General features: G+C 46.2%; 1 protein-coding gene across 2 annotated transcripts in view; it reads right to left on the minus strand.

Annotated features, from left to right (window-relative positions):
* Gab1 (GRB2 associated binding protein 1) overlaps positions 1–12378 on the minus strand; it is a 113731-nt gene that overhangs the window by 10737 nt on the left and 90616 nt on the right. For both annotated transcript variants that reach the window (XM_038312527.1, XM_038312526.1), the window contains exons 4-6: positions 9145–9746; positions 5737–5822; positions 5278–5578 (exon numbers count right to left, since the gene is read on the minus strand). In XM_038312527.1, coding sequence (XP_038168455.1) covers positions 5278–5578; positions 5737–5822; positions 9145–9746 — 989 coding nt within the window. The remainder of the gene's footprint in view (positions 1–5277; positions 5579–5736; positions 5823–9144; positions 9747–12378) is intronic.

Raw genomic sequence — 12378 nt, forward strand, 5'->3', positions numbered from 1 at the left:
TGAGAAGCCTGGCTCCTTCGAGCAGCTGCATCTAGACTAAACATGTTGGGGAAGAGAGAACTATTCAATGAGAGGAATTAAAATAGAAGGAACGGGTCACCCAGATGGATAAGAGCCTGTGTGAGTTCAGGCCTGGTGGCTCCTTCCCAGAATGATCTTGGGTTATGAAAAGTAGTGACACTCTTTAAAAAACAACAACAAAAACAAACAAATAAACAAAAAAACCCAACAAAACTATGCCTTAAAAAACAGGATATCGGTCTTCGGATGTCTCTTCTCCTGTTTCTACCAGGACAAACAGGGGCCAGGGTGTTCACAGACAAAACAGAATCATCAAAGATCTGATACTGGGAGTTTCCTGATGGCCGCTGAACTTATTAAAAGCTTAGCTATCTAGGAAATTATTTTGTTTTAATGTTTTCACCCCTGTGTTTTTTTTTTTCATAGATCTTTTTTTTTTCTGGGAGGGACCAGTTTCAAATTAATAAAGCAGAAAAAGTTCCCATCTACGTCCCTTTAAATTTCTTCTACTAACATCTTATTGTGGCAAACAAAAAACAAAAGTATGCTTAGAGGAAGAAAAATTAGAACGAGTTTACTACTTGGGTTTCTATTTCGTTTGTTTGGCTTTCCAGACAGGGTCTCAGTGTGTAGCCTAGCTGTCCTGGACCGCACTCTATAGACCAGGCTGGCCTTGAATCGAGAGGCACCAGTGGCCCTGCTGTATGGGACAGTACAATGGGCACCCACTTACTTCCCATGATCACCCAGACATGAGATGGTTTTTGGAGATAAGATGGAGGATCTGCCACGGAAGCGTACTGCGGATGCCCACCTCACCACACTGGTCAACGTCCCTCGTCCCTTGTCCCACCACAAAGCTCACTAAATCACACTTTATCAGACTGCCTTGGGATGCACGATGGCCCTTACCGACCAACAGCAGACACGTACTGAGGACTTTCGGTAGCCAGGGATTGCCTGCGCTCACCTAACCCTCTCTCCAAGCTCCTGAGTGAAGGTCGGATTAGAACAAATGCTCAAATCGTCACTGAGGGATGAGGGGCTGCTAAGAGTCGCAAGGATGGTGGCAGTACCAACAGAACTGGAACTTTCTGAGTGCAGGTTGAGGGTTCACTTTCTTATCTCCATGGGCTTATTGCCGCCTGGAGCCCTTATCTTGGCTATTCTACTTGCATAGGGGGTCCTCTCAACTGTGTTTATACTACCGCATAGATACTGCCTTCACAATGAGGATAACTCTGGTTTGTTACGTAAATAAAATAAAACCAAGCACCAGGAAGACAGTTCAATCAGTACTGGGCTGTGCAAGCTCCAGAACCTCATCTCTAGCACTCAAGGGGGTCCCAGACAGAGTGCTGTACCCCTGCAACCTCAGTGTTGAGGAGTGGGGGTGGGAGGTGGGGGCTACACAAGTGGATCCCCAGAGCTTGCTGGGTAGCCAAGCTAGCTGAATCAGGAAGCATGGAGGTACGGGGTGAGAGTGGGGTGGTGGGGGTCCCTGTGCGGGGTTGGGAGGGGTGAGAGAGTAGGGTGGTGGGGATCCCCAGAGCTCGCTGGGCAGCCAGGCCAGCTGAATCAGGAAGCTCGGGGTTTAGTGAGAGACCCCGCCTTCAACAATGAAGTGGAGAGCGATGGAGAAAAACACCCCGCGCTGACTCTGGCCTCCGTACACCACACGAATAGAGGTGGGGGAAAATCAAACATTGTTATCAGAAAACATTTGCCTCTGAGAGTCAGTGTGCTCAGCCAGATCTGCAGGCCACACCGTCCTCAAACACACACGTGCAGTTCCTTTTGAAAAGCCCTGCGTACTAATGGTATCCTCGGAGGTAGTTCCTGCCTAACTCAATGCTACACGAGAACGTTCTGAATTAGTTTATAATAACCTAGCTACATTATTGCTCTTTTAAAATTATGCTATTATTTCCAAAATTAAGGCTGAAGAAAAGTAACTCCCAAGATCACTCTCTCGGCTGATTTCAGCAGGTACCTGAGGCAGAGTTGTGAAAGAAAACATCTGTGCGTGTGTGAACAGTGTAAGGGGGAGTGCAATAATGTTAGAGCGCCAATTATTACACAGGGAAAGCTGTCTCCGGCTAGTGGGGCTCTGCTGTAAGAACAGAGTCCACACTTATTCCCCTTCACCATGACAAGTACTAGCCCCAGACTGATTTAGGATTAGCTCCTCTTTATGAACATTAGAGAAGGGGCTGAAGAGATGGATGAGGGAATACAGCACTGGCTGCTCTTGCAGAGGACTGGGCTTCATTCCCAGCATCTACCCGGTAGCTCAGAGGACTGGGTTTGATTCCTAGCATCCACATTAGCAAAACAAAGGCTTCACAGCAGCCCCAGTTGTTCTGCTCTGCGCGTCTGGCGACTTCTCTGCTTCTCTGGCACCTCTTAACAACACGATTAAAGTGCTCCTTATTCAATGCATGTGGCTCAAAGAAACACCCCAGAAAAGGACAGTGAACACTGAGCTACCCCGAAGGCCACACATCAGGTGTCTGCCCTTCTGCAGCCTCAATCAGTTGGGAGCATTTGGAAAACTGGCCAGTAGCACACACTATGACAGCTGATGTCTAGAACTGGGGCATACACAAGACTAGACTGTCACTTGTTTGCCACAGACTCTTCCAAAGAAAGCAATTGCAAAAAGCCGGTTGGTTGAGGCTCTGAGAGGAACTGAGTGAGTTTCTCACGAGTTAGTTAATAAGAGACGCTGACATAACAACTCAATCATTTATCTGGTGTTAACGAACTAGCAGCTAAAACACTCACCTGTTGCTATGAACAGTGAGAAGACTCTCATGGCCAAACGAGACATGTGCTCCCAGTGCATATGGTCAAGAATAAACTTAGTTGTGAGGTCGCAATTTCAGTTTTGTTTTTTTTTTTTTTTTTTTTTTTTGTCTTTTTTAGTGTTTTGAGACTGCCTAGCCCTGGATGGCTTGAAACTTAGAAAGATCTGCCTGTGTCTGCCCCATGAGCTAGACCCAGCTGGCTGGAATTGGGTTTCGTTGTTGTTGTTTTGAGACAGAGTTTCTCACTGTAGCCCTGGCTGTCCTGGAACTCACTCTGTAGACCAGTCTGGCCTCGATCTTACAGAGATCCCTCTGCCTCTGCTGGAATTAAAGGAGCGCGCCACCACTGCCCAGTAATTTCTTTTATCTGTAGTGACATGCATGTCAGGGGAGGTATGTGTATGTGAGTGTGGGTGCCCTTGGAAGCTAGAAGAGGGTTTGGTTCCCCTGGAAGCTGTAGGGAGAGCTTCTGGATATGGGTGCTGGGAACTGAATTTTGGTCCTTTTCAAGAGCTATCTTTCCAACTCCATCATTTTTTAAAATGTTATCATCATCATCATCTGTTTTACTTTAGCCAGGGTTTCTCATTGTAACCCTGGCTGTTCTGGGATTTTGGCTCTGTAGACTAGACTGGCCTCCAACTCAGAGATCTGCCTGCCTCCTAAATTCTGGGATTAAAGGCATTCACACCACCACCAGGCTTGGAATCTGGGTTTTAAATGGTGCTTTTCTTTTTAAAGATTTATTTATTTTACTATGTATACAGTGTTCTGCCTGCAGGTATGTCTGCACACCAAAAGAAGACACCAGATTTCACTACAGATGGTTGTGAGTCACCATGTGGTTGCTGGGAATTGAACTCAGGACCTCTGGAAGAGCAGGCGGTGCTCTTAACCACTGAGCCATCTCCCCAGCTCCTCAACTGGACTTTTCTTAACAGTTAGACTTCCCAGGGTGAGATGACAAAGCATCCCTCGTGCAGTTAAAAACTTTCCTAGGTCTCCTCTAGGAATCCTACTGATTGGGATTAAAGGTTACAAGAGCACGGAAGAAAAGCAAAAACCCCCTTTTACCGATACTATGATTTCAATAACTTCTTTAATATTTTGCTAAAACTGTCCCTGGATGTTGCCCTGGCCGCTCTTTCTCAGCTCGTCACGTATCTAAGCAAATATGTCAAAATAAACAATTTGGTCAATGAAGTCAGGGTGTAGTGCTGGGAGTGGGTCTTCAGCATAAATACATTTATATTATGTAAGATTAAACCAGAGCCTTTAGTTTGAAATTGTCTGTCTCAAACTCGGCTTCCCACAACTACAACATAATTAGTGTGAGTGATCAAAGCCCTGGTTAGCAAGAAATTTGCATAAACATTACATGTTCTGAAAAAGTTATAGATGTCACATGGCTTTTCAAATGACTTTAACTCCCCTGCAAGGAGCCAGGAGCCCATCACGCTACATAGACTCCAACTTCAGTTGCTTATGAAGCCTAAGGCAGGCAAGTGGTGTGCTGAGCACAGTGGGTTGTATTTAAAAGGCTTATTCTAAATTTGCTTTGTTTTGTTTTTGAGACAGAGTCTTAATATGCAGCTCTGGCTGACCCGGAACTACGTAGACCAGGCTGGCTTTGGATCACAGAAGTTCACCCGCCTCCCAAGCACTGGGATGAAAAGAATTGGTCATCATGTCTGGTTTGCACCCACGTTTTTAAAACTTGAGGAGACATTACCCAAAGGGGCTGAGAAGTTTCCTCTGAAGAAGAGGACCAGGCCTAACGCAGTCTGCTGCTTTGGAACCCAACCTTCCTTAGGAAGTCCAGACTAACCGCTACTGGAGCTTCTGTTTATCCCGGAGCCAAAGCAGACTTTTTTTTTTTTTAAAGTTATGATGTGGGAAAAGATTATACAGATATCATCACTATTGTTAAATAATCAATCAAGTGTGTTATAATGCACCTTTAATTTGGTACTATTTAAAAGAGCAAGGGAAGGTCCTATCTACTGCTAGGTTTTGGCTTGCAATTCTTTAAAAAAGCAAAATAGCTGGCAGACATTAACAACAATAAGAAAAAAAATCAAGAGGCTATGCACATAAACCCCTAGATTTCAGGTCACTCTTGACATGTATGACAGTCACACGCCACTGCATGGGGACAGTCAGGCAGGAATCAAACCACCTACGTGCTTTGGAAAAAACAATCCAGATTCTCCTAGTGGTGGCCCCTTGCTGCCATCGCTCCGGATATTCTAGCTTGTAACCTCTATTCTAGATTGAGGAGACTTGGAAATCCCATTCATTCACAAATAGCAGGATTTCTGTACTTAAGGACCCAGGTTGTATTACGACTTCAGACTGTCCCTCGCTAGCTCCATGTTTAGGTATGGTTACAGGCAGCCCTAACTGCACCCCGCCCTTTCCCTTCTACTTGCCACATTCCCCTTACCTTTTCTGTCTGGCTTGAGGTTCCTATCCACTGGGGGTGGTTCACAGTCAGCAACAGGAACTGGCCTCCTGGGAGGGGTCTTTGGGCTGGACCTGAAGCCCAAATGAGCGGGAGGAGGGACTTGCATCCCAAATGAAGAAAAATCGAAGGTCCCAGGGGTCATTGGCACATAATTTGGTTCCTGAGTTGGCTCCGTAAAGCTGCTGGATTGTCGTGGTGGTGAGTTGGGGTTCATGGGGACATAGTTTTCATCCGGCTCTTCACCCGAGACACTGCCCACTGTCAACACAGTTTTGATTTTCTAAAACACACATACATTTCTCTTAATAAGCAAAGCCACTGTTGCACGTGAAGACAGTTATCACATCTGCCCATAAGGGCTCTATGGTTTCACTTCATGGTCTCAGAGCCTTGGGTACTAAGTATGAAGATTCAGATAACGCCACCGTCAATACTTACAGACTGGCTATGGAAGCCTTCCAGGGAACTAGATCTATCACTTGGAAAGGTTCGTGGAATATCATAGCAGTCTTGAGAACTAGCATCTGGAATTAAGAAAAAAACCTGTCAGCTTTGGTTCCCACTTTGCCAGTTTGCAGGTGTTCCGCTCTTCATGCTTGTCCACGCACAAATTCGTCACCCTCGAAGGGTCACTTGTCAGACAGGCTCTGGAACTAGCACATTAAACAAACACTGAGATGCTTGCCAATATCACGACCTGACTGACAGCAACCGAATGTCCAAGCCTGGCATGAGAAAAGTTATCTAAAGATGGAGAAAAGAAATGGTATCCATTTTGAGCCATCTCGAGTCTAACATTTCACTCATATAAGTAGGCTATATAGCCTCTTTGGAAAGAGAGTTAGAAGGTCATGTGTGGTGGGTCATACCTACAACCCCAGCACCGAGGAGGCAGAGGCAGGAGATCAGGAGTTCAGGTCATGCTCAGGTACACAGGGAAATCAGGGCTCTATGAGATCCTGTGGCAGGAAGAAAGGAAGGGAGGGAGGGGAAGGGGAGAATGGCAGAAAGGGAGGGGAGGGGAGAATGACAGGGAGGGAGGGAAGGGGAGGAAGGGAGAATGGCAGGAAGGGAGGAAGAAGGAAGGAGCAGAAATTTGAAATTGGCATTGGAAGACTGAACACATACTGATAAAAGTATTTTTATGGTATATCAATTCTTTGGCTTTTTTGTAACAGTTAGAAAACTCGACCACAAAACACAGAAATGCTAATGCACAGTTCTCAGGGCCTGTGTAGCTACAGCAGTGGTTTTAACTTTATAATTTTAAAAATCTTAGAGAAACAATGATTGTAGCACAAAACCAGACAGGTAGATCACTGAGCTAAGAAGGCCCAGATATAACTCCAGGCAGCTACAGCCTCCCCCCCTCATGGTTTTTTTTACAACGATGCCAAAAATACACACAAGAAAACACAGTCTCTTCAACAAAGAGTGCTGGGGAAACTGGATATCCACCTGCAGAATGATACTAGATCCCAGTAGCTTATCCTGCAAAAATCAGCTCCCAGTGTATCAAAGGCCTTACTGTAAGACCTGAAACTCTGAAGTTGCTGGAGGAAAAGAAGGAGGAAAGACTGCTGGTGTGCCCGGAGGTAAGGACACTAAGTCCCCAGAACCAGCAAGTGACACATGAGACCGCAGGAGATGAAGATGCTTCTGTAGAGCAAAGGGAGAAGCCGATAAATAAAGAGATGGCCTAGACAGTGGGAGAAAGCCTTTGCCAGCTACACAACTGATAGGGGACTCATGCCAAGAATAAACTCAAAAACAAACAAACCAACAACAAGAACAAAAGACCTAGCCCAGCAGTTCTCAACCGGGGGGGGGGGGGGGGGGGGGGGGGAGTCCTCCATCGATTCCCTTTAAGGTCAAACGAGCTTTTCACAGGGGTCTGCTAAGACCATCAGAAAACACAGATACTTCTATTATAATCTGTAACAGTAGCAAAATTACAATTATGAAGTAGCATTGAAGATAATTTTATGCTTGCCGTGTGTAGGGGGGGGCGGAACATGAGGAACTGTATTAAGTGGTGGCAGCATTAGGAAGGCTGAGGGCCACTCACCTAGTCAATAAATGGGCTAATTAAAGGAATAACCAGTACACAAAGAATGGGATACAAATGGCCGTTAACACACAAAAACCCATTTAGCCTCACTAGCTGTCACAGAAATGCAAATTAAAACTACACTGAGATTCCTCCTTACCCCAGTCAGAATGCTGGTCATTAAACAAAACAAACAAAAAGCAACTAACAAGTGCCGGCAAGGATGAGGACAAAAGAGGGCTTTAAAATGTTGCTGGTGGGAACTTAACTAGAGCAGCTACTGTGGAAGCCAGTATGGAAGTTTCTGAAGAACAGAAGCCAGTCAAAATACAGGTACTGTGGGGCGCAGTGTTCAGAGTTCCTGAGTGTTCAGAGCCATGCATCCAAGACCTGCACATCAGAGCGTTCCCTGCAGCCCTGCTCACAACAGCCAGGCTAAGTGTCCACCAGCAGAGGAATGGACAGGAAAGTGTGATACACACACACACACACACACACACACACACACACACACACACACAGGGTACTCCAGCCATGAAGAAGTTGGCTCAGCGAATAAAGCACTCGCTGCTAAGCCTGAGGACCTGAGTTATTCTCTTGGACCTCCATGGTAGAATCAGAGAACTGGCTCCTGCATGTTGTCCTCTGCCCTCCTACACATCATAAATGAATAAACAAAGGCAAAAAAAACCCCAAAAACCTGAATGAACATGTAAGAACATGGATGCAACTTGAGATAATTATATTAGAGAATTATACAAATGTCATAAAAACAAACATGTTTTATGGTCACTAGATTTTATATTGACATACAAAATTGTACGCAACATGAAAGCAGAAACAAAACTCTCTAGGAGATCAAGGGAACCAACAGAAACAGGGAGAAGAGAGGCAGAAAGGTAAGGGACATGAGGACAATATGCTCAACACAACGGCATTCAACTGTACCAAAAACTTAAGACTCTTGGAGAATAAGCCAGACATAGTCCCCACTCCCAAAGTCTCCAGTTTGTGTTCACAAGCTCTACAAGACGGAATAAGACAAGCACCCCACAGTCAGGCAGCAAAGATGGACAGAGAGGACACTCGGTGCTCTAAAGATCGAAAAGCAGGAACAGCATAATGGTTTGATTTGAACAGTGTCATTTCCTATTAAGTCAAAAACATTATAAGTGTGATAGAGGAGGGAAGGGGAAAAACCCAAGAGATCTGACACAGAAGGGGCCATGATGGCACATGGTCACAGGCAAGAACTACCGTTCAGATAGCCCACTTCTGCAGAAGTCCTAGAAGGTAGGAGGCATATGGCCATACATTTCCAGGCATTAGATGATCCAGGTCTTTTCTAACTGAGCAGGCTGGCAGGCAGGCAGGCAGACAGGCAGACAGACACACTCTTCTGACTCTGACATCATGGCTATATGTATGGGGGCCAGGGCTACAGAAGAAGAGAGATAAATACTCTTTAACACCACACTACACAGAAAGGAGCAATTGCTGAGGAAACCGGGTTTTCCTGCATGTACATGTATGTGTCTGAATGAATGTGGTATATGTGCACATGTGCATGTGGGTTCATTTGCCCGTGTGCCTTCACAGTGAGTGGAGATGAGAGGAGATGTCAGGTGTCCTCCTGAACCACTCTCTTGCCAGGGTTACACACTTGAGCGGGGGCTGGGATCTAAGCTTAGGCCTCCATGCTTGAGCAGTAAAGGCTCTGACCTATTGAGCCATGTCTCTAGCCCCTCAGAAAACCAGGCTTAACCCCTAACAGAGGAGAACCTGTTGGAGCTGACCTTTCCGTAGCTTGTTCAAATCCACGGTGGAAATGGTATTACTCCGGGATGGCGGCACGCCCGCTGCGGGAATACAGTAACTGCTATCGCTGTCTGAAGCTGCGCGTGGGGCGCCGCTCGTTTCCACAGGAGACCGGTCATGAGCTGGATGTGGCTTTGGTGGCCGAGGTGGGGGGATATCAGGAATGGTGTCCAGCTTTGATGACTGTCCCAAGGTGCTTTCTGGAAATGTCCGTGGAATCTGGTAAGTGTTCCCAGGGGTAGGCGGAATGTCGTAACTGATAGATACATGTCTCATCTGAGCTTCCACACTTGAAGCCCCAGACAGGGTATTAAAGATGTACAGCTCTCCGTCTGCTTCAGTGCTTGACGGAGACTCCTTTGGTAACACGTCATGGGAGTAACTTCTGGGCAGGTTATAGAGGCTGGAGTCTACAGAGACGGATGGAGCTCGGGATGGCGGGCAGTCATACAGCATTTGCTGCTGAAAAAAGCCGTTCATTCCGTGTTTGCTCTGGGAGGAAGCAGGGGTCTTATGGGAAGGGACGTTGTCATTGCAGTCTGTCTCGGAAGGGGTGGGCTTTGCAGAGTCAGCGTGGGTTCTGGATACAATTGGGAATGTCAAAAATAAAACAGAGTCAGGATAGACAGACTCGGTTTGGACACACATACTATAGCTCAGCAAACAAAGTATGTTTTTCTGTTAGACTGTTTTTTTTTTTTGTGATCCGTAAGATTCAGGAAGCATAAATGTTCTTTAGTTGCATATAATTATAAACTAACAAAACCACCACCACCAAACTGCCAGAAGCGTTCTCAATAATTCCCATCTTGTACTTGCCCATGCCCATTTGCACCAAGGAAACACCACACACACACACACACACACACACACACACACACTCCTCAGCATTGATCAGACACCACAGAACTCCAAACAGACACAGGAAAACATTTTCTACTGAGAACATGCAAAAACAAACAAACAAACAAACAAACAAACAAACAAACCCTGGCACCCATCCAGATTACAAAGTTCATCTATCGCTCTTTAATTTTGACAAACTGTTCTGCAAACCCAAAAACCAAGTGGGAACTGCAGAGGACTTCCAACAGGTTTCTCTCTTTGGAGACACTCAGCCCACGCTATTAGAGGGAACGAAATACATGGTACGGGGTTAACTAACCCCTAACAATCATAGGAAATCTCATTTGAGATAATCATGCTTTGGATATATTTCCAGTACCTGCAAAAAAGATTAATTATTGTTATTTCTAAACTTATGGATGTGTGTATGTGCACATAAGCGGGTACCCGAGGAGGCCACAGAGGGATCAGCACCCAGGAACCGGAGTCACAGGTGTTTGTGAACTGCCTAAGTAGGTGCTGGGAACAGAACTTGGGTCCTCTTCTAGAGCTGAACCCGCTCTTCACCAGTGAGGCGCCACCTCTACAGTTACACCTGGCCCTGTGTCACACTTGCCCTGGCTCCCCTCCCACTCTGGGGCAGAGATGTCACCCTACACTAGACTACTTACCTTCTCTCTAGCTTGGTCCTGCAGGACCTTTGCTCAGAGGCTAGCACCTCCCTCAGTCTCTACTTAGAAATGGCCGCCAAAGCTGCGCACACTACACTGGAAGATCCTTTCTCGCCCCTTCACCTTCTCCAGGGAATGGGGACAGCTCTCATCTTCTCATCGAATTCCGAGTCCCCTATTTTCAAAGTCCTATCCTGTATGATATAATATCCATATCCTGCTCACATGCCCCAGTGCAAACTGCATTTCCTTTACAAACTAGCTGTCCTTGCTATCATGGACAAAAATGACTCCACCCAGACTCCTTAGCGTCAGTATCCTCGAAGTTTGATTTCCTGCGACCCCTACCACCAGTGAAGCCCCGAGTTTGAGTCTTCCCTATCTCCCTCCCTGCCTCCCTCAGTCCCTCCCTCAGTCACTCCCTCTCTCCCTCTCTCCCTCCCTCCCTCCCTCCGTCCCTCCCTCCCTCCCTCCCTCCCTCCCTCTTATCTGTCCCCTGCTCTGTTCCCACTCTACTCCAAGTTCAGACAAATCTCTGTGATGCCCTCAGCACAGAACCCTCCCTTTCCAATTTGCTCACTTGAGCTAACGCCAATATTTTCAAAAACATCGTTTTTACAGTGTTCATTTAATTAGAGAGAATTGTATAGTTTGCTAGAGGTTGTTTGACTCTAAGGCCAAAGAACAGCTCAGACTATCAAGGCTCCCAGTAATACTTAACGTTATTTGTGTGTGTGTGTGTGTGTGTGTGTGTGTGTGTTTGTGTGTGTGTGTGTGTGTGTGTGAGAGAGAGAGAGAGAGAGAGAGAGAGAGAGAGAGAGAGAGAGAGAGAGAGTGAGAGAGAGTGTCAGGGGCTGTTGACAACTTTGCAGAGTCGGATCCTTCCTTACATCTCCACATAGGTTCTGAGAATTGAACTCAAGATGTCTGGCTTGTGTGGTAACTGAACTATCTTACTGACTGCCTTTTTTTTTTTTTATCTTGAAAACAATGTTCAAACTATTCTTGTAGAATTCCTCAAGTTCTCATGTGAGCTGTAAAATATGCACCTCCTTCAGTTTGCATGTGGGATCTCAAAGCGTGAGGAAAGTTTCTGGATCCTGCCAGCTGAACTTTCATGGTGGGAAGGAATACCTACTGAGTTATTTCCAATACTACAATAGGATAGAGATTTGGGCACTGTATAGCTAGTATGGCGTAAAAAACCAGAGAAGGCTGGCAGGATGGCTCGGTGGGTAGAGGCCTTTACCACCAAGCCTGAGATGGTCCCTGGAACCCACACAGTGGAGGAGAAAACCAGCTCCTTTCTGATTTGTCTTCTGCTGTACACACAAGCACTGTGGTATAGGTGACCCCACCACCACATACACACACATGTAAATAAACAAACGTTAAAAGATAACAGCAAAACCCCACCAACCCAGACGGACATTTCAGCCTAAGCTCCTGAAGAGAGGCTTCCCGGAGGAACGTGTGTATCAGCTAAGTCCCAGCAGGTAGAAAGAGTGTGTGTGACCAGTACCATCTATGTCTGAATCTGTAAGTCCTTTGCACTCACAGTGTCTGGCTTCTTCACAAGGTTCACGAGAGAGCTCCCAGTGCGACTGCATCTCAGTGTCCTGTGGAATCAGTTTGTAACTTCACAGCATCTAACGTAACAGTGGGCATGGCTGGGTGTCTTCAGAAATGTTTGGT

This window comes from Arvicola amphibius, chromosome 15 (genome assembly GCF_903992535.2).
Source record: "Arvicola amphibius chromosome 15, mArvAmp1.2, whole genome shotgun sequence".
Lineage (NCBI taxonomy): Eukaryota > Metazoa > Chordata > Mammalia > Rodentia > Cricetidae > Arvicola > Arvicola amphibius.